The 22,355-nt window shown below is 51.0% G+C and overlaps 1 protein-coding gene across 1 annotated transcript in view; it reads right to left on the bottom strand.

Annotated features, from left to right (window-relative positions):
- NTNG2 (netrin G2) overlaps nucleotides 1–15,237 on the bottom strand; it is a 46,238-nt gene extending 31,001 nt beyond the window's left edge. Inside the window, exons 1-2 of the mRNA XM_066201349.1 lie at nucleotides 15,169–15,237; nucleotides 11,540–12,623 (exon numbers count right to left, since the gene is read on the bottom strand). Of these exons, the coding sequence (XP_066057446.1) occupies nucleotides 11,540–11,752 (213 nt within the window). The 5' untranslated portion in view covers nucleotides 11,753–12,623; nucleotides 15,169–15,237. The remainder of the gene's footprint in view (nucleotides 1–11,539; nucleotides 12,624–15,168) is intronic.
- Between the last annotated feature and the right edge of the window lie 7,118 nt (nucleotides 15,238–22,355).

The following is a 22,355-nucleotide window of genomic DNA, read 5'->3' as shown; positions in this document are numbered from 1 at the left end:
GCTGCACAGTGAAGAAAAATAACAAAAATAATAATAATAATATTAAAGGGAAACAAAAAACCAACGAGATTCGAGCAAAGGAAAATGAGTAGGTGATGTGAGAGTTTGTACTGCTCAGCCAAGGATGCTCAGTCACAGCTCTCATACCTGGTGTGATTTGTTTAATGGTGTCTTGGGAACCCCCCCTGGACTTCCTTTGCTTTTGGGGGTTTCTTCTGCTTGATGGAATTTAATCCAAGGCCTCTGCCAAAACCTAGAGCACCCCGGGACCACTTGTTTTTAATTCATCTCCTAGTCAGAGTAATGACAAGGTCTCATCAACTTGGATGAGTTTTGGAAAACTAAACTTTGTATTTTTTTAATTGAGGGTGGGGGGTGGAAATCCTTGGTGTTTTATTAGGAAGATTTTTTTTAAAGAGGAAGAAGTTAAAAGCATTTTTTCAGCACAAAGATTGGTGCTGTTGTGTGGGTTTCTCTTGGGCACTTCCTTCTGGAGTGGTTTTTTCCTCTAAGAACTGACTCTCAAACCCAACCAGAGATTTCTCAGACCTAGGGTGCCTCCAGGCTCTCCTGTAAGTGCCGCTGGTTGGGACTGGGGGCTGCTTGATAGACCCCCAAAGAGTCTGCAGAGTCAGAAAAAGCAGGCGACAGCACAGGAACCTCCTCCTCTCCTTCTTGGGACTGCGTGTGACCAAGGAAACCTCGGTCTGAACCTCCACCTCCATCCAGGAGGGGACAATTCCCTCTGTAGCCCCCACCCCATCCAGCTGTGACATTTAAGGAGCTCTCAGGAGCATCCCAAAGCCCTTCTCCTTCCCTTGGGATATCCAAAGCCCTTCTGCTTCCCTCAGGACACCGACGGCACTGCCTCCGAATTTCTGCTCAAAGGGCAGCAGATGAGGTTCACAAAGTCCCCGCGTCCCCTCGTGCTGCAACTGAGCCCTGAAACTGGCATCGAATTTCCTCCAAATCCTGCAAAAAACCCCGGGATCAGCAAAATCTCCACGTGCACCTGATCCCTCCTGCCCTGATAATGTCCCTGCTGTGGAGCAGTGCCACTGCAGGTGTCCTGCAGCCTTCCCTTCCCTGAACAGCTCATCTGTCACCCGGAGGGCTGGTGGGGCATGGCACATGAGGGTCCCCAACCTGCAGAGGGGAGCAGGACCAGCCCTCTCCATCCCTGCCTGTCCTGGGGATGTTGTGGAACACATTCCTCCCACAGTTTTATTTTCCCCTGTCCAGCACCACCCTGGATCCGTTGGCTCCACAGGCTGTGGGACGGGGCTGAAATGACCTTCCCAGCACATTTTCTTTCCTGATTTACACTCGGCTGAGTGCCTCCAGCTCACGCTGGGATTGAGCTGCGGGGCTTCACTTCCCTTCCATCCCCTGCCCCGGCTCTCCTGACTCTGCCAGGGCTTCACAGGGATCTCTGTTCCCCTCCTGGCTGGGCTGTGTCAGCACAGGGAAATCACCCGCTGAGCAGGGAAGGTGCCTGACCCTGCCCCAGTGCCAACCACCCTTAACCTCCCCAGTGACACAGAGTTCGACCTATTTTCTGCAACACAAATTTCTGACAAGGGCCACCCTGAGCAATGTGTGTTTTGGGAGACTTCCTTGGCTTTTCTTCCAATAATCACTGCAGGACGTGATGCTGCTTCCCAAACAGAATTACCCAGGAGACAACACAGGCTCATCCTAATGACATTTCAGGGTGTTTTCACTCTTGCTGCTCCTGATCTGAGGGTTCAACTGCTCTATCTGGATTTATGACAAGACAAGGTGATTTTATGATCAAAAATAACATTTGTGAGTAATTAAATCTCCTGCTTAAGGGCATAAACCGTAACCTGCCAGTGGCCAGGGTGGGACTCTAAGAGAGCTGGAAATACTCTCTGACAATTAATTTTCACTCTATTCATGGGCTGGGAGGGATCAGAGGGGTGAAACAACCGTAATTAATTTACAGCGATTATTTCCAACAGCTGGCAAGTGGCATAACTCACTGCAGAGAGGGTTGGGAGCACGGAGAGGGAGCAGGAGAAATACGGGGCCCCTCTGATGCCAAAGAGCCCCACAAATCCCCTTCCCTGTGAGCCCAGGTGAAGGTCTGTGACCTCCTCTGAGGACATGGGGGGACACTGGGATCTGCCTGGCTGGGTCCACTCTTCCTGCACTGATTCCCCTGTCCCCCAAACGGGCCATGAGCTTTCCCCACTGCACAGCTGTGACTTGAACCTGGAAAACATCTCAGGAACAGCTTTGGGATGCAGGGAGAGAGGTCCCTAATGGGGTCAGCACCACAGCATTGGACTGTGGAGACTCTGGGGAGCCTTTCTTCAAGATGCTGTGTTTTCTGCTTTTTTTGTTGTCGTTGTTTTAAAAACACCTCTTTGGTCAAGCTCTGTTATTTTAGAGAAGACAGGAGCTGTCTCATAAGGTGGAAGACACAGTTTTCCCATGGGTGCCTGCAGCCCAAGAGCCACTGGGGAATGCTCCAGCAAAGCCTTCATCCATCTGCACATCCTCCAGGCATCACTCTCCCCTTCCCAGTGCCCCTCCAAAGGGGTGTTTTGGGGTGGCCCATGTGGATAGCAAGGTTCTGGAAAGACACCCAGGCGTTGGTGAGGGGTTATTTCACAGCTTCACCTCTGCAGGGGAAGGGCAGTTCGGGATGGGATGGGACAGGATTCGAGGCTCAGGGCGAGGCTGGTGGGGTGTTTTGCTCCCTCGTGTGTCCTTCCCCTGCCCCCTCCCTCCCCCAGCCATCAGCAAGGGGTTCTTATTAAGGCAGAGACGGCGAAAGGGGAGAAAACCGTCCTCGCTAACAAGCTGTTTGCTGTTTATGAGCAGGTAAAGGCAGAGCTGGAATGAATTATTAATAGGGTGGAAATGGGGTCCCTCCACAGATCTGCTGCTAATTCTAGCTCAGCCGAATGTCACACCCTCCATCTCCTCCCCGGCCGTGGTTTGGGGGGATTGATTGCTCCTCCGCTTCCTTCCCCTTCCTGCCGGATCAAGGCTGTCCGGGCACAAGGTGACCCCTGTCCGGGCCGCTGGGACGGGCTCTGCCGGCGTGCGGGGCTCGGCGGAGCGTGAGTCAGCAGAACCGACCCCGCCGGCTCCGGGCGAGACACCGGGACGCACTCAGCGAGACATTTTGCTGTTTTGCCTCTTCCCTTTGGCCTGAAGCAGATACTCATTCACCGAGCAGCGCCGCTCGTTCAAGGCTCTGGGGCTCCCTTGGGCCCGTCTCTCCGCCAGAGAAAGAGATTCAAGCCCTACTCGTAGCTGCTCTTCCCCTTCCCCCTCCAGCCTGCTCTGAATTCGAGAAGCATCTTGTTCGTATTTCATCCAGCCTCAGCACCGTGCCCTTCTCTCCACCGGCCCTGGGGAGACATCACCGTGCCAGACAGGGTGGGCTGGTGGCAGGGCAGCGTCCTGTCTCCAGATGGGGAAATTGAGGCAGGGAAGGATTTCAGGAGTGGGTCTGGGCTTCACTGGGCATTGAGGGCTCCACCTTTCTGAGGACTGAAATCCCCCAGGCACCTGCAGCAGAGCAAAGTCGTGGCTCCCTCACCCAGCCTTGATGTGAAGCTCGAAGAAATCTCTGCTCTCATCCCACGCCACCTCTGAAACTCTCCCTGCGGTCTGGCAGCACCTCATGAAAAGGGTCTGAACTGGTCTTTGCACCGTAAGTGACACAACCTCGGCAAAAAGGGTGACATCCAGGCAGGAAGCATCCTCTCCACGAAGCGGGGATGCAGAGGGAGATGCAGCTTGTCACGCACAAGGGCTGACCCAAGTCACCTGTCCACCCTCGCAGCGCAGCCGGCCCCGCTCCTGCACCGACACAAATCCCCTCACGCCCACTCTGGCTGAGCCAGAAACTGAAAATCTGGCTGCACGAGGAATCTCAACCTCCAGCCTGAAACCAGCCCAGTCCATGGGTGACCTCTCCAAGAGGAGCCCCAAGCGTGCTGTTTGCAGAGGGGCCTGGAAGCAGCATTTCCATTTCCAAAGCCCCGGGCTGCCCTGGGATCCCCTGCCCTGTCCCGAGCGGCATGTGCAGCTGATTTGGGGGCGGCACAAGGGTTAACGCCGCCCGGAAAATTCCACTCCTAAGCAGATAATCTCATCTGTGCTGGGGATACACACACACCACCCGCAGCAGCCCGGCCTCCCGTGGAATCATTTTTGAGCAGCTCTTTCTTTGTGAACTGCTAATCCCCCGGTGAGCCGCTCTAACCCCATCCCTCCTGCCGCCCTGGGCTCACCTCCACCCCTGCCGGGGCTGCAACCCTCAACCTCCCCCTCTGGCAGTGGGGGCTGCGGGGTGACCTGGAGCCTGGGATGAGAGGCTGATAAACCAGACACCCCTCAGCTGGCAGCCACGGGCACGCGTTCAAAAACGCGGCAGTTTAATCCCATTGACTGATTTTTAGCTCGTCTCCAAACTCGGACTTTCTGTACCGGGGACTTGCAAGCTTTGCTCTTCCCAGGGCACTTCCCTGAAGCTTGTTTACAAATTAAGCTGCCTGGATTCCACCCCATCCCTTCCCTGCCGGATTATTAAGCCCTTGCATCTTGCTACAGAGATGTATTTGTGTCCGCAGCCCCCAGCAGCAGGAGCACAGCAGCAGCGACCTGTGTGCAGGGCGGCGAGTGCATTATTGATTCGGGACTCAGAAAATGCTTAGGAAGTAGGAAAAGTGTCCTGCTCTCTAAAAGCTTGTGCGCCTTGTAAGCTCAATACATGCAGCCTTTGCAGAGAGGCTCGCTACGCCGCTATTAATAATTTATTCTGTAAGAGAGGCCCTGATAGTTTGAATGGGGGAGGGCAGGACGCAGAGCTCGGGGGTGGGAATGGGGAGGGAGTGGAGGCTCTGCTGTGCTCCTCACATGGAGGTGCAGATGTTCCCCAGACCCTCTGTGGAGGGGGCACAGCTGGGTGATGGATACCCCTGCACCCACAGCAGCCTCTGCTCAGGGCTCGTGTGTCTGTCTGCTGCATCAAGCACTCTGCCTTCGCTGTTGTGTGCAAAGCATTTGGCTGCTTTATGTTCTGTTTCAGGGGAACAATTCAGCAGGTGCCTGTCAGAGGTTTGGATTGTGTCAGCCCAAAACGTGTCCTGGCTGTCCCTGAGACCCCGAGAGTAATCCTCGCCTTAGACAGGGCTCCCCAAACCTCCTGACTGGCAGCACTACAGAGCTGAAGCAGCTGACTCAGCCAGCAGATGGGGAGTTACAAACCCTTTGGCTGGAGTAGAAACCAGTTGAATCTGTGCTAATTCCCCCTTTGGGACGTGGAAGTGTCAAGGCAGGACTGGACACGGTGGTGGCAGCATCCCCATGGAGCTCAGCACTGGGGCAGCAGAGACCCACAGCTCTGGGGTGTGCAGCATCTTGGCAGAGGCTGGAGTGCTGGCACCCTGCTCCACGGAGGGGAGCAGAGGGAAGGCTGCTCCTGAGAGGCTCCTGCATGGATGGGAGCCAGCAGGGATGAGACCCAGCCCCGTGACTCTGCAGCACTGAGCTGCTGGGCCAGCAGCCCCGGCCAGGCCCCTCCTCTGGGGCTGCCCAATGCAGAGATCCACCCCAGAGCCAAAAGGCAGAGGTTCCCCTAAGCCCGGCTGTGGGTAGCACTGAGCAGATGTGCAGAGGCACCAGTGCCAAACGCTGGAGCAAGCACAGGGCAGGGCAGTGGAGCAGGGCAGGAGCAGGGTCAGTGCTGCAATTGTCCCCTCTGGGCACGCTGGTGGCCCTGCCTGGAAGAGGAGGGATGAGTGGGAACCTCATGGGACATGTCTGAGGCTTCAGGGGATAGCTCATCTACCTGGGGTGAAGGCTGGGAGTCCAAATTGCTGTTTGCCAGGGCTTTGCAGGCAATAGCTTCTCCCCAAAGACATCTCCAGAATGGTCACCCAAGAGTGCTGTGTGGTTTGGGGAGGAAAAAACCTCTTTGGTGTTTTCCAACACAGAAACCTGTGCTCTGTGTTGAACTGCCTGAGTAACTGGGTCAGCCAGAGCTCCACGTCTCAAAAGGCTGATGGTAAAGCTGTGGTACCTGGAGCTGCTGTATGAGTGCAAGAGCTGCTGTAAGAACTGCTCTCCCAGCTCTGGCCACATTTCCCAACAAGTTTTCAGTCCATTCTCTTTTGTTTTTCCCACTGTTCCCTTTGAAGGGCAAAGCTTTTCTTAAAAGTAGTTAACTCTTCCTGAACTCTTCCCTTCCTTCAAGGTAAGGGAAAACTTTCTGGTCACTGTACCAATTAAATGTACTTGACAGCTTCATTTTTATCACTGTGTCTTTTCCATCAGCAAGTGGAAATGATCCTTGTTAGGGGAGTAGCATCCCACTTTACAACAAGATGAATCCCGAACTGGGCATTTAAGGAAATTGTTACAGGCTGTTGAGGGGAAATCCCGTTTGCTCAGCACTCTCTAATTTGAAGCTGAATTGTCTTCTTTCATTTTTCCATGAAGCCTTTCCTTTTAAAACACCAAGATCCTGCTGCACTCTGAAGTAGCCTCAGTGGCAGGAGAAGAGCAGGGTGTAATTTGCTGAGCAGCTAATAATGTACAACGCAAGGGTCTGGCCCCAAGGGCAAGGAGCCACTGATCCTGACTTCAAACAGCGTCCTCTGCAGCAACCCTGATGCTGAGGAGTGATTAAGGGTGGAAACAGAACCAAAAGGCTCCAGCTCTTTCTCCCACACTCAAAAGCAGTGCCACGACGGGTGCGAGGGGTGCGTTGGGAAACCTTCCTCTGGGTGGAAATGGCAGCAAGTTGCCTTTCCCAGGCTTTCCTCAAAGGAAAGGGGAGCATTTTCCGGGTGTTAATTTAACGGACTGGAGGCTTTGAGGGGGAAGAGGGGCTGTTGGCACTTTGCAGCTGTGAAAACAAAGTCCAGTGTTTCCATCCCTACAGCCCTGCTAGGGATGTCACAGGTGATCAGACGGCCGAAAGTGAATTTCTTGTGCTGCTGAATTTTGGCATAAAGGCAAAGTGATCGTCCCCAGGGCCATAGGGGCTCCACTATGAAGGGCAAAGGGGAGCTCCAGCTCCCTCTGCTACGGCCAAGGATGGGTTTGCAAGCAGCAGTGGGTAGTGCTGATTTATTCAAGGAGGAGGAAGAATATCCGCTTTTCTTGGAAAGGATTTTCCATTGGACTTGTATACAGGCTCTGCTTAGCCCAAAGGATGTCCTTGAACCCTCGGGCAGTCAAAAGGCTGAGAATACCATGTGCTTTGCCCCCTGGTTCTACTCAAAACAAGGCAGAACTCTGGTGAGCCAGGAAAGGGCTGTGGGTCTCTGCTCAGGGTACCAGAAGGGGTAAACCCATCCTTTAACCACCAGAACATGTTGCATCTTTAAAACTGCTTTTGGAAGAGCATTGCTGAAGCAATTTTTTTCCCTTCTCACTTTAAAAACTTTGGCTTTTCCCTTTTTAAAATCTTTTGGCTTTTAATCATCCCTAAACCCATAATCTTGTTTGCACCTAAACAGGTGTACGAAGATAGAGATGGGTAGAGTTGTATGAGATGGGCTAAAAATGCAGGGGGAAAGGATTTCTTAGCCCAAAGGTTTGTCTGCTTTTTCCAATTTTAGCACCCGGTCCACAGGAGAAACAGTCCTTCAGTACAAGCCTTATAACCACATGTCATTCAGAAAAGTTTAGCTAAGAATTAAACTAAACATCCAATTTGGCTGCATGTGTAATGAATAAATAAAGCCTTTTCCTTTTGTGTACCCGTGCCAAAGTCAACAAGCTCTATTAGCTGATGAAACAATGCTGACGCCAAATAAAAATACCCCTGACCCATCAATATGGGCTGAGAGCTCGGCCCTGCATCAAAGAGTGTTGTCAGAACAAGAAATACTGTCTCGACACCTCTGGGGGGGAGGAAAAAGGCTCCCACTCCTGCAGCAAGGTGGGTTCCCAGTGCTCTCACTGGGATGTCAAGGGGCAGCAAAAACCATCCCATAATGACCGTCTGTTATGGACACCTTGTTCCTGCTGGAATGATTTGGAAACCCCTTGAGCTGCCAGGAGCTGGGACTGGGCTGGGGTGTTTGCTGGCTCCCCACTGCATTCCCCACGTGTGAATTCCCCACAAAGGCTGCGGGATTTTTATCCTGTGTGCAAAAGGCTGACGCTTGAAAGTGAAACTCCCAAAGGTCCCTGCTCGGTATCAAAGAAGTGCTTCAGCATCTCGGAGCGTCTCAACACCTGGGAGCAGCCTGCCAGCAGAGCCACCCTCCCCCTCCTCTTGCCCAGGAGGGTGGGAAGGTGAAGGAACTCCACGTCTCCCCTCTGCCCCATGGGGATGTGCAGCTTGGCCATTTCCCAGCTGTGCCTGCCCTGCAAACCCCTCTCCTTTGAAATCCACGTTCAGCTGCTCCGTGCCGTGCCCTGCCTGTGATCTTTGAAGTCTCACCCCTCCCTCGACATCCTTGGTTTAAAAGATCCGTTCCCTATTAGTCTTCAGGCCCACTTTCAGTTTCATTCAGGCTTTTATTTACTTATCCATCTGTCTTCCTGCTCTCACCACTCTCCCTGCCCTGCCAGGAGGCAAAGTACAATTCATTTCTCAGGTGACCCTGCCAGGAAGGCATTGACATGAATAGGAACAGGTTCAGAAACTGTGGAAAAAGCAAAACCCTTGACTTTAATAAGCAGCAAAACGCTTCCCAATGAGAAGGAAGCAGCCAGATGTGACCAGAATTGCTATAAAACACAAAGGACGGTCCTCCAAATAATTCCTGCCATCTCTTGAAGCCTCCTGGTGCAGAAGTCTTGTGAGCGCTGCTGGCACTGTGGCAGGGCAGTGGCTGATCCCGTGGGCTATGCAGCCTCGCAGGACACACTGGCCGTCTGACAAGGTCCTGACTGTCACCAGGACTCTGCTCCTGGCCTGCCCTGCCCGGGGATATGGTGCAACTCATTTCTGTCTGGCTGCCTTGAGCATGGAGGGGTGTTTGTGTGTCTTCAGTTTTGATTGCAGCTGTCTGAGCAGGGCAGGAGCCCCGCTGGGCTGCGCTTAATTCTGAGTAACGCGAGTTTAACTGCACGGACGGTCCCCTGCTGTTTTGAAAGACACCTAAGAAAGCAATACAGTCACCGTAAGAACTTCTCTGCTGGAAAGCTGGGCTCCTATGAGAACCCACCTGTTACAGGGAAATAATTAAAACCTGAAGAGAAAGGATAACAGGACACCAAAAGGCACCTGAGCAGGTTGGCAGCGAGGAGCTGCCCTGGCTCTGTGTGAGCTGCTCGCCCTCCCCTCAGGCAGCGAGGGCCGGGGCTCGGAGGCTGTAACGATCCGTGGGCAGAGACATCGATTTTTGTCCAGCGCTTCCTTAGTGCAGGGCGAGCAAAACTCCTCTCACATCCTCTGCGGGCTCTGCTCCCTCTCCCTGCACGTCGATAGGTGTCAAGTCACCACCCAGCACCGGCGATGGAAGGGCCAGTTCTTGCTGATTCCACTTTCCACTGACCAGAAGGGGATGCTCAGCAGTAAGTGGCCACATGTCGAACTCGGTGACAGAGGCCGTGAAAATTTAGCTTGATGGCCTCCCAGCCCACACCACTCCAGTCCTAAGGCTGGGTTTGGAGCCTGGATCCCTCCTGCAACCACCTCCTACTCCGAGCACTGGGTGCTGGGTGGGCTCCTTGCTCACCTCAGCAGGGCTGCTCTTCCTCGGCTTTGTTTTTATAACTCTTTAGTCCTCTGGAGAGAACAGCACTGGTGTAAGGTGGGGGAGAAAGGGCCATGAATACAGTGGCATTTCACAAACCGATCCCAAAAAATCTTAAAAATACCTGGCCATATATTATCCCTGTTCTTAGCTTGATTTTTTTTCACCAGGGAATTGCTCAGGGACATTGCTGTGAGTGCTGGTTTCTGTTTTGGAAGGCGAGAACCGGGCCAGGCTGGGGTGAGGTAGGGACAGGAAGGCAAATCCATGTTTTGCATTTGTGTAGCTCTCATTCACGGCTGTACACGGTGTTTGCAAGTGTTACAGCACATGGCAGGCGTACGCTACAAGGAAATACTGCTGGTGCCCAGAATAGAAAGATTTCAGCTCAGTATTGACTGAATCAAGAGATGCAGAGAGCTGATTGCAGTTTGTGTCTTTTGCTTCTTTGGAGGTCAGTGGAGCTGAAGTCTGGAGCATCCTTAACCAGAGAGGGTTTGCAAAGAGCTGCAGTGAGTGTAGTGGGAAGCAATCTGGTGTTCTCCTTTTAATCCTTCTGCAGTCAGTCAGATAAATGGAAATACAGACTGACCCATCAATAGTTAACAGTTTTATTTGCAACCTTGGACTTAATCTTTCTTTTCAAACGATCTTTTAAAAGGAAAAGCTGCTACTTATCTGGAATTAGTGGAAATGTCTTCACTGGTACTAATGAGAGCCCTCAGGCTGGAGGGAACTGGGTAACTTACTGGCAGCATGTTCTGATGGTCATGAATGTTTGGCATTCATTGGTGTTGAAGGAGCATTTTTCTCCTGTGTTTTCAAGAGATGCCCTGTCTGGCTGGGCCCAGGGTATTTCCCCAGGGCATTTTCCTGGCAAACTGAGTCATGGGGTAGCACTGGCAATGGAAAATGGGACTCCCTGTACTGATTTAGAGGGACAACTCCCCTTCTCATTACAATAAAAGAATAATATGCTCTTTCAGAAGACACTCCTTGTCCAGTGCTCAGCCTGGTGGAAACTCTGCCAGCATGGGCTGGCTTGGTGTCTGTCCCTTAAATGCGTGCCTGGACCACTCCTGGGGGACCTTTGGGAGGGGGCATTACAGTTTTGCTCTTTGCTTTGACCCCTGAACTCTTTAACAATGTAAAGCCTTGTGAATTATAAATCAAATGCTCCTGCTGAGCTTTGTGGTGCACGGAATGAAATGCGATGATTAATATTTAAGAGAAAATAAGTTAAAGATTTTAACTACAAGGGCAAATGTCTGTCCACAGAGCCCTTTCATGTGGAGGCTAGAAGAGAGGGAGAACCACATTTTCAGGGGCTTTAGTGAAATTTGTGGCTGTCAGACCAACTGCCAGAGCTGTGGATGTGCAGGGGCCAAACCACCCCACTACCCTGCCCTTCACTCTGCCTCGAACAGAGACCATCTACCCACATCCTATAAAACCCCAGCAGTGCTGGAGCAGCCCTTTGGGATGGAACTGGTGAGCACACCCCACACTTTAGCAGGCAGAGAAGCATCACAGGTTGTGTGCTTGCAGGGGCAGAGCTTCTACAAAATCCAGACCTCACCCAGGACTTGCTGAGCCCTCCCTGGCTCCTCCTCACCCTCCCCTTGGCACGCCAGCCCCATCCCTGCTGCAGGACTGGCACAGCACCGGGGTGGGCAGGGTGCCTTCTCCCTGCTCTGCAGAATGAGAGCTCCAGGCAGCGGCCACGGTGGCCACCCTCACCCACAACGTCCTTACAGTGGCACCTGGGCTGGACACAGCCTCCAGCCACCAGCAGAGTTTGTTCTAAGGCAGCAAATAAGGAGGGAAACACTTACATGGGTGCAGAACCTCTCCGGAGGGTCCCCACAAGTGATTCCTGCCGGGTCCACCCGCACGGTCACGTAATCCTTCATCCGCATGGCCTTGGGCTGGCAAGCATAAAACTCCCATGAAGGGCCATCGTCCGTGGTCACCCAGGACTTGCAAATGTCATACTGTCCCATGGCCAGGGGGACGCAGTGCACGAGGAGAGCAGCCAGGTAGAGCATGGCAGCTGCGGCCAAGCGCGGGATCCCTGGGCGAGGGCAGTGCCGAGAGTCCCGAGGAAGGCAGCTACTGGGCTAGGGGTGGCTCTCGGGATCAGCATGGAAACTCCTCATCTAAAAATGCTCCAGTCGAAGGAGATCCAGACAGTAACAGGGATGATCCCGCTCTGCACGCTGTGGCTGGATGTGGAAAGTTCCTCTGGGCACAGAAGCCAACTTTGCAATTCACTTGATTGGGAAAGTTTTGGCCAGAGTTGCTGATCAGTGGTCAAAAGTCTTCCTTAACCTCATTTTTTTCCCCCTTTTATTGTACGAAAGGTCTTCCAATCAGCATGAAAATATCTAGAGGTGACTCCAGTCAATCAATACAAAGATCAAGTTCTGAGCTGCTGATGAAATTTGATAGGAGTAAATTGGAGAGGCCGTGAGATGGTGCTGGATCAGGTTTTCCTCAACCTTCTGCTCCCAATGCGTCGCTGTGGGAAGTGCCTTAAACAGTGTCTGCCTTAATTATTGGGGTGTTTGAACATTAGCACGTAAAATAAAGAGAGCATCTGGTCATCAGTACAACTCTGGCAAGAGAGACTGCTTGGAGCTAAAATTCCCTTTTCCCAAAGGATGGTTGTGTCAGCGTGTGCCCAGATCCGTGGTGGTCCCAGCAGGTGCTGGATGGTCACTGGGGTGACTGGGGCAGGGCTGGCCCTGGCTTCTCCTGCTGTGTCCTGTGGTGGTGGCGAGGATTCCTGTCCAATTTTGCCTTTTGGAAACGGAGCACCAAGTTGCCAAAGCCTTCAGCTGCAAGCCATGGGGCTACCTGAGATCTCCTCTCTCTTTCATGGTCAGGGCAAAGGCAGAGCTCACCAGCAGGAGGGACCTGCAAGAAATTGGAAGACAAATTAGGTGGGAGCAAGGGGGACAGTTGGAGCAAGAAGAAGAACAGGGGTCCCTCAGGAGGCAGAGCCCTCAGCTGGGCTTGCCAAGCCACCAGACAGGTTTTTGTAACAGGGAGATATACAACTTTAATAAAAAACAATCCATAGTAAGATGCTTATGGCTTTTCTGCTGTCTGGGAGAAGGGAAGGAGCGCTGCCCAATTTAAGGTATCTGCTTTGCAACAGCAGCTGGACAACAGGAGCTCTAATGGGTCTTCAAATAATATCAAGAAGCAGCTATGGGTCATTAGAAGATGGAAAGTATGTAGACAGAGTAGGGATAGACAGACAAATTGATAGTCCTAAAAAGATAAGCAAATAAATAAGACAGCTGGGGAGACAGATACATTGTCCAGCATCCCCACATATGATTTATCTGAACAATAACATTTAATAAAAAACAATTTAAAGTCCTAATAACATTTAGGTTCACCTAATACAAAGAGCAATGACCTTCCCAGTATTCATTTCAGGTTAGAACAACATTTCTGCAATTTTGTTGTCTTTCCAGCAGAGCTATAAAAATTGTAAGTAATTACAAAACAAAATGACAAAGAACTGAAGCGGGGAGGGGGAAAAAGTCAAACCAGCTCTCAGTATTAGATTCAGGAGGGAGATCTCATCCCAGAAGGTGGGAAGTACATATCCAGAACAGAAATTTACCTTTGGATAATTCCCTTTCTGTTTCTTTCCCCAACTTTTCTTTCACAATTGAGGCATATCTGCTCCAACAGCATGCTTAGCATTTGCTTTCTCATGAAGCTCAGTTACTAAAGCTCAGAAACCCCAGGTTAACAGATGCATTGATCCGTGTTCGGGGGCTTCACACCACACTGCTACCATCTCCCTTTCCCCCGTTTTTGCTTGAAAGATTGCTGATTGAGATGAATGAGTTCAGAAAAGAGAAGCTGTCTCTCATGTTTCATTGCCAGCTCTCAACGAAGAGCCTGTTATAGCTGCGTTGGACCTGAATAAACTCTCAGAAAAAGAATAGACTGGCTGCTATTTTTATATTATGAGTAAATGTAGTAAAAATAATAAGCCACTGTGACACAGTGTTTGTAAGTCCTACTTACATCAGAGCTGTCTTTTCAGTTATAACAAGTCAGTTCCTAATTATTACATCAAACTGGTCACTGCCAAGTGCCTGATAACAGCAGAGAGTGAGACACTCCGGTATTGTGTAGAAAACAAGCAGGGTAGTTTTAATGAGGACTCCAGTGCTGTTAAGTTTATGGATCTATTTTCACAGCCTCAACAATTATATCTCGCACTTGAATGGCTGTCAGGGAAAAAACCCAGGTAGAAAGGATCTATAATATCTATTAGTGTCTTGTTATGCTGGCTAAATGTCACAGATTCCCAGGGAAATGAAAATTTGCTGGAAAAAAATGCATTTACTGTCAGTCCATCAGCCAGGCAAGCGGGTTTGGGGTGAAGTCTGTGGCTCAACACGTACTTAGCAAGTCCAGTCCCTTTGCAGAAATAGTTGGAGTGTTGCTCTGGAATGAGCCAACATACTGCAAACGGGGCAGAGAGGCTCCCCAAATTAAAGCTTTCACCCTGCTTGATTTGGTTTGATTCTTAGAAAATAAATCTTCACCTGATATTATTAAGAAACTGCAGTTCATGGGAACAAATAGAATCAATGCTCTTTGTTCTCTTTGAAGAGTACTCAGCACTCACTGGGGACTGATAGCCGGAGTATTAAAAACACAAAATTAGATTGTGTCTTGACTTAGCTGGCTCCGGTTTTTTTTCTTATTATTGGATTAACACCCTATTGAAATAAAGGGACAACGCTGAGCAACAACTGAGCTGCTCTCGGATTAAGAGCAGAAAGTAAACTCAATGAAGGAGTTTTTAATTTTCTCTCAGAAGTGTTGCTCTCCCCATGAACTCTCCGCTCTCCCCCCGCGCTCGAGGAGCGGGAGTTGTTCTCCTCTTTCCCACGCTGACCATCCCATTCCCCGCGCCCGGACAGCGAAGCTGGGGCCACCCGCGGGGGGCCGGGAGCCCGAACCCCGCGATAACGCTGCGCGGCTCCCAGCCGAAAACCTGGAAATCCCGCTCGCATCCCGCCGCTCTCCCTGATGGATTCGCGGTTCCCGGCAAAACCCGCTGCCGCTGCCGCTCCTCCCCATCCTCCCCGGTTTCTTTTACACTAAAGGACTTGGGGGGGGGGGGGGGGCTGCACGGACTGGGGAGGGAATCGGCGGGGCGGGGGGAGCGGGCGCCCTGGGCTGGGGGAGCCCCCCCCCCGGCTTCCCAAACTCCGAAGTGGGAAAAATAAACCCATATCCCGCGGCGGGGGAGACGGGGATGTTCCGGGGAGGGGGACAGAGAGCGGGACACCCCGGGAAAGCTTGACAACAACTTGGGAGGCGCGGGGGGACACGCAGCGTTCGGGGCTGGGGCAGATGCCGGCGCTGCCCGCCCCCCCTCCGCCCCCGCTTTCCCCCCAAACCCGGCGCTGCGGGTCCTTACCGGCAGGGAGCTCTGCGGCGCGGGGCTCCCGGCGGAGCAGCGAACTTCGGGGCCGGGGGAACCCCCAAAAAAACACTCCTCCCCAGCCCTGCCCTGCCCTGCCCAGCCCAGCCCAGCCCAGCGCGGCGGGCAGGCGCTGCGCCGCCGGCCCCCAAGGGCAGATGGCCGGGGGAGCTTTGTGCAATCCGGGCTCCCCTCGCAAGTTAATGCCGAGGCTGAAATCCCTTTTGCTCTCACTTTCAATCACAATCGGAGCTTTTATCTCCGTGCCTGATCCCGGCTGCGTAACTTCCTCTGTGCAGCTTTAGCACACACCATCCCACCGGCGGCAATGGGCTTCTTAAAGGTGCAGGAGGAAATGCAGGGAGGGGGGGAGGAGGAGGAGGGAGGGAAAACCACCCGAGGAAGAGGAGGATGCGAGCGGGAGCCTTCAGCCCCGGCGGCCCCGCGGCTCCCGGTGCAGCATCCGCGCCGTCCCGCTGCCCCCGCTTGGATAACGGCAGCCGGGAATGCCGCTCCTCGGGGCTTCTCTTTTATTTTTTTCCTTTAAGAGCTTAAAAAAAAAAAAATTAAAATCATGAGCTCATGTTTGCTCGAGAGAGGGGAAAAAAAAAATCTCCAGTCACGAGGGTTTCCCCACACGTGTAAGTCCTCGCTTGGTGTGCCCTGAATATTTTGGGGAGGCTTCTGCTGGCGAAGATGCTGTAAATGAGGCTGCGTGCGTGTGTGTTGGGGGAAGAGGGGGTGGTTGGAATTAATAGGATAAACAAAGCAGGAACTCGGAGATGGGGAAATCAGATGGCTGGGAAATGCTTGATACTGGTGGGAATGTGCTGTGAGATTTAACTGAACCAGGTTTTGCATTGGAAAGGTGGGGGGATGCTGGACTGTAAGGTGTGACAGCACCTTCCAGCACGGGGCTGGAGAAGCAGCTGGGGTTCCTTAGGTCAACTCTGTTGTGTCCATGCTGAGGGGCAGAGGAGGCTCCAGCTGTGGACAAGGTGGATAAAACTGTGGCAGGTAAAGGTCCAAGTTTTCCCTGCACCAGGCAGTTGCTGAAGACAGAATTCCTGAGCAGCGACAGGTTTTTGACACGTGGATAAATGACGGTTCATGGATAAACGACAGTTCATTTATGGGGAGGAAAACCAAAGAATCACCACTGCCTCCTATACACACAACAACCAAAAAATGACTGCTCCTTCCTAACCAAGAATTCAATAATTTCTAAGCCAGAAAATGCATTGTCCATCTTACACGTGGTTTGAACCTCATGCACTCAGTGTTTTATTATATGGTTTCCTTTGACCCATTGCCCTGAGGTCTCTGGGTGGCCTCTCCCATACTGGAGTCCCTGGAAAACACACGATTCATCCTGCAACCAGACAGAGGTGATTTAAGAGCTCTTCTGGGAAACGTTTCCCATATTCTGGAGCATAAGTGAGATTTATGAAATGCTGGCATTGTGTCTTGACTGTGGCCCAGCCTAAACGCAACGCTGATGCACAGGGTGGTCTTTACCTGCAAGGATGTCTTTGATTCTGGCACAGTTTCCACTCCAGGACACGGTCCGACACTTTCCACATGGTAACAACTTCTGTAAACACTTATTTTACAGCAGCAGTAGAGCTTAAGTGAGAAGTACTGGCTGGGAATCCAGGGCTGGCTAATATTCCTGGATTTCGCTTTGTGCCTTTAGGTCTGCTCTGTAGTAATGACTCCCCTGGAAATTCCCCACGTCTCCCTTATTACTTCTTTATTAGTTATTATGGTACAGTAACAGGATAAAAAGGAGTTGGTATTTCATTTTCATTCCCTCTAATAGCCACGGCAAAGACCAAGTGGTGTGCTGATTATTGACATCAGAGTTAAGTGATATGCACGCATCATTAGGTTTCAATTGGAAAGAATAACAGCACAGTGTGAGTCGTCACACTTCTAAACTCCGTGGCATTTAAGGAAAAACCAAAGTCGTTTTTCACAGCCCTGCAAGCTCAAAAGATCACAAGCTGGCAACAATACTCGTATAGACACAGGTAAAAGGCGCTAGCTCCAGGCAAAGCCCCGGAATTAACCAACCAGTGTAACCTCCCCCCCCCCGGAGAGGCCGGCAACAGCTGTGGGGCTTGTCCAAGGTTACACAGCGATTCAGGAGATCCAGGAGCAGGCTCGGAGGATGGGATATCACCCAGCTCCTCGCAGATTTGGCTCCCAAGGTCCTGATCCCGGGAAGGAGAGGGATTGTCTGTGGCACTCACAGACCCGGGAGCCTGAAGGAAGCGGCAAAGCAGCGGCAGCGCTGCTGTCACAGGCTGGAGGCGATGGGGAAGAGTTGGAGTCATTGTTCCATTTTAGACCATTTGCATGCTTTTGCCCGAGCACGTTTTGCAAAATACTTAATGCTGGGCATAGTTTTCTTCTGGATGAAATTTCTGTGGGGAGGAAAAATGGATGTGTTTTTCCTCGAGGGGACATCTCTTCTCCCTCCCTCGTGCCGAGCGCTGCCTCCTCACACGAGGAGGAGAACGCGGTTGAAAATCAATGGGTCTGCATGGAGATTTAATTACTCCAGCGTAGGCAGGCGTGGAGAATAAGGCCCTTAATATTTAATACCGCCTCTGCTCCCAGAGGGATCCCCAGGGCCCAAGGGCCAAATGTAAGCCCATTAAAATCAGGTGTAATTCTATTGACATATGCGGGCTCGCACCTGTTTATACCAGGGCTGTATCTGGCTCCCGAAATCTAAATGGCAAACGGGGCTTTTGACATGCTCGGGAGAAGAGGGAAGTGTTTTCCCGACTTGGGATGGCAGAGGATGTTCTGAAACAACAGAAGGAAAACGTGACACCTCTCAGTCCCCGCTAGCCCTGGCAGTGAGCTCGCGAACACCTCAGCTGAGTTGAGCTCGCTGAGAGCGATCCGAGATCACTACCAGAATAATAACCAGGCTTATAAAGGGTATTTCATTTGAGGATACATATTGCTGTATCCCCTATAACAGCAACACATTCTTTTTATGCTCCTTATCTAGCAGTGTGAGGCCAAGGATGTCAAAGTGCCTCCTGCCAGTGAGTAAGCATTTTATTAGGTGGCAACATGCGGCTTGGAAATGTGCTCCGAGCCCAGGGGCAGGTGAGAGACCCCTTTGTGAGGGGGGATATCTGCCAAGCACAGCTCTACCCAAACCTTGTTCCAGTGGTGGCTTTCTCCAGCCCACCGGGATCTCTGGGGAGAAATTTGCCAGGAAAAGGGAGGAAGTGACTTAAAGATGCTTTGTTTGGAATGTTACAGATGATGGAGGTGAAGGCTGCTTGAACCTCGCACTTCCAGGGGGGATTTGTCTCATCACACCACCCTTGTGCTGCCCTTTTGTTCCCAGCAAGCTGAATGTGAAGAAAGCTCCCAGCTTGATCAGGATGGGAAGGTTTGTGCTTCCCAGTTCCTCGTGCTTGCTGCAAAGACAAAATCACAGAGTTTTAGAAGGCAGAGAGGCATAATATTTTGTAGTTATGAGAAATGCTGGAAAACCCACACAAACCCTGAGAAACTGAGCACCAGCCAGCTCTGGCAGCGGGAGGGTGGGTGGGGGACATTTATTTCCTTGCCCTCCTGCCCAGGCTGCTCTGGCCTCGGGGCAGACCCTGCCCTGCTCCGAGGCACACACAGAGCCAGGGAGCAGGAGAGGAAAGAGCCGAATGCTTCAGTCCCTGGAGTACTCCACATTTTTCTTCCTTTGTGAAAGCTACTGGGGAAATGGCAGAGAGCATCTGCTCTGGGAGGGAAGGCTTCCCCGGCTGCCTCCTCCCACCCTCCCGCACAAGACCTCGGGATGCATTTTCTGCAGCTCAGCCGGTTTCACAGGGCCCTGAGTGAATTTTGCCCTCCCTGATTAGATAACCAAAGGAGCAGTGACTGTACTCTCCAGAGAGAAGATGCTGTCTCTTTCCTGCCAGAAGGACAGCTGGAGGGAGGGTGGGATTTTCAGCATGCAAGCACTTAGCCAGATCAAGGAAATGGGATGCAAAGCATTTTAGGCTAAGAAAGGTTGTTGTGCAGGGAAACATGAGGCTGCTGTTCTGTTCGGGAGATAACGCTTCTCAAAACGCTCCTGCGTGCCAAACTGCAAGCCTTGACTACAGCAGGTCATTGCCTCTTTAAGGAAAACAAGCATGACAAGTCAGAAAAAAACCCATCACTGTCTCTGCTGAAAAACTTTGATCATTTAAATATTATTGATGCGCATTAACCCCAGCAGAGAGGGGCTGGGTGATGGGAAGTGCTTCACCTTGACACAGGGAAAATATGTTGCTTTCTGCTGCCTTGTCTTTTGTTTCATATATCAAATAGGAGCCCAGCCAAGTGAATCAGCTCAGGAAGCATTTCGGATGTATTTGATTTTTTGGGGAAGGTAGAGCTTTCCTCATCTTTACCAGCTGTGGGGGTGTAAGCATGGATAAAAACAGGAGGACTGTTTAAAGGAGAGATCTATAATTACCAACCCCTCAGAAGGGGAACTTTCCTTTTAACTTACTATTAAAGTGGAAGTGTTTGGAGAATATACAGTTTTGGCTCCGGGGATCTCCTCTGTATCCTTGGCTGAGCCCTGTGAATTCTTCTAATTCCTGCCTCAGAGAGTGTCTGGCTTTAAAAACAACTCCTGCTACCCCATGGAGGACTCACCTCAGTCCCTGGGTGGATTCCCGTGCTCCAGGAGGGCAGCAGAGGGAGAGGAGCTCCCTTCCCGAGGCAGGGCTGTGTTCCCCTAGCAGCCCCGAGCCCTGTCCTGGGAGGAGCTGCCTTCCACAAAAGCTTTTTAACCTGAGGAAAGAACGTGTCTCTTCTAAAGGAGCTGACAGCAGCAGGGCGGGGTTTTAGGTTAGTGGCTGAAGAACTCACTTGTAATGAGTGAAGTAATTGAATAAATGCTGACAATTTGATGTGGGAAAGTCATAATCAGCTCGCCATGGAAGGTTGACTTGTTCTTTTTCCCTTCTTTCCGTAGCACTGGGATAAACACATTCATTCTCTCCCAAGCAGGTGATGTGTTCAGCAGCACAGAACCAGCAGACCCGTGCACATGTTCCCCTCCCAGGCACACACGTGCCGACTCCCAGATAATTGACCCAGTTATGCTAAGATGCTATTAAGAAATACATGTGTAATAAATCTCAACACTTAACTTTTTTCTTGAGTCACATGCTGGTTGAACACTCCTTTCAGTTGTTTTGTTGGCTCCCAGACCACAGTCCCCGTGTCCCTACTAGAGAGGAAGGTGCCAGTCCTTGGTAGTGACAAACGAGGCCCACCCCAGGTGGCATCAAGAGCTGATCATGCAGGAATAACTGTGATTCCAACTGGCTTCTCAGATCCCAAGTGCAGCTAATAAATTGTGGATGCAGACAGTAGAGCTGACATAATCCAATGCAGTGACTTTCCCTACCCAACCACCATCTCAGCCCTGTGCAGATGGAAGCTCAGTGAATCTCTTGTCATCAAGCCCCCAGTTTTAGCGTGACAATGGGAACAGCAGCATCTGTGTCATGTATGTTGGAAGCAATGAATAGAGAGCTGAGCTCACTCATCTATTTGCATATTGAAGATATGGAAAAAACTCCTCTTGCTTACTCTGCTGCCTACTCAAATATCTCTGAATCAAGGAGGAGAATATGGGCCCTTTTGTACATCAGATCCCAGTGTCCTTGAATAAAATGATTGTTCAATCCAGCCTGCTGGGATGCGTGTGAGGCTCAGAACCAACTGTGGTGCCAGGAGCTCTCCATTTCTGCAGGGTGGTGGATGAAGGGCCGTTCCTGGATGAAGAGTGCTCAGCAAGGTGGATACTTTGACTTTATGTCATCAGGGCACCTTCTCCCCTCCACATGCGATTCAGCACTTGCATATCTGGGGCACGGAGGCTTGACCTGCCAGCTGTTAAATAAATCACAGCACACTCCCCCCAAACCATTAGCATGGAACAGCACACACCCAAGGGAGACAAGCTAAGGACACGGCAGTGCACGGGAACAATGAGCCATAGGAGCTTTTTCCTTTTGGATGGAGTTGAGAGAGTTCTTTATTGCAGAGAAAGTGGGATAGCAGAACACAGCAGCTCATCCATACCCTGTGGAGGCACTGGGCTGTGACTCCATAGCCAAGGCTGAGCTCATATTTGGGCTTGGCTCTCCCAAACCAGCTCCGGATTACCGTCTTTTTCACTCCAACAACTACTTTTCCTCGATGTTATATATGTCTTAAGCAGTAGAAGTGAGATCCAGATCAGGCTTTAAGGGATGGCATTTACATGTTTTTTCTTGTGCTTCTGGTATTAATTTCATATGCAGTGGAAAAGTAATATCCTGTCTGTCACTAGAGAGGAAGAGATGTGCGTGCGTGTATACGCACAGTCATTGCTAACTGTTGAGCTTCTTCACTCAGATTTCGTTTTGGGGAAAAACTCTAAACTAAAATGAAAACCGGACGCAGAAACAACGAATGTGAAATACCAATAAGGCCAAAGCACGAGATGTTTTCTCTTGTTTTCGTAACTCGTGGTCTTTGTGTGTAAGAGTGTATTGCATGGCAACTGCATTCACACTTCCCTTTAATAAAAGATCCAAGCAGATGGACCCACTATTAATGTATATCCCCCAGATTTGCATATTTCATATTCATGCCAAGATGGCACTGAGCTCACATGGGATGAACGAGGCTGATATAAACACAATGGCACCAGATTAATGCAGTGATCAAAGAGTATTGTCCCGGCATCCCCGTTAGGAATCCAGTTTAATATTAGTTATTAATATTGTTAAACTCCTACTGGAGTCAAATTAAGGTCTTCCAAATACAGTCGGACAGGGCTCTTAGGTACTACAAGTTGATGAATATGTTATGAATTCCTGAGAGAGAGGGCTAAGAAACAACATTTGCATCTGAGCTGTGAAGAATCCAGCGCTGGAAATGTGCAGACCTTGAGCTTTGGTCCAGTGTGCTGCGTAATTAGGACTCGCTTGAAATTCAGATCTTATCCAAGATCTGTATCTGGGTTCCTCAGAATTCAAGTGCAATCACTTCTAGTCAGAAGACAAGCCTATCTGTAATATCTCATCAAATATTAGGCGTTACAAAGTGGTATTCTGGAGCCCAAAATATATTTGATCGCATTGTTCTAGTCCATTAATCAAACA

Source organism: Chamaea fasciata, unplaced genomic scaffold (assembly GCF_029207755.1).
Source record: "Chamaea fasciata isolate MVZ Bird 193981 ecotype frontalis unplaced genomic scaffold, bChaFas1.0.hap1 SCAF_20, whole genome shotgun sequence".
Lineage (NCBI taxonomy): Eukaryota > Metazoa > Chordata > Aves > Passeriformes > Sylviidae > Chamaea > Chamaea fasciata.
This window is presented reverse-complemented; position numbering and strand designations above follow the sequence as displayed.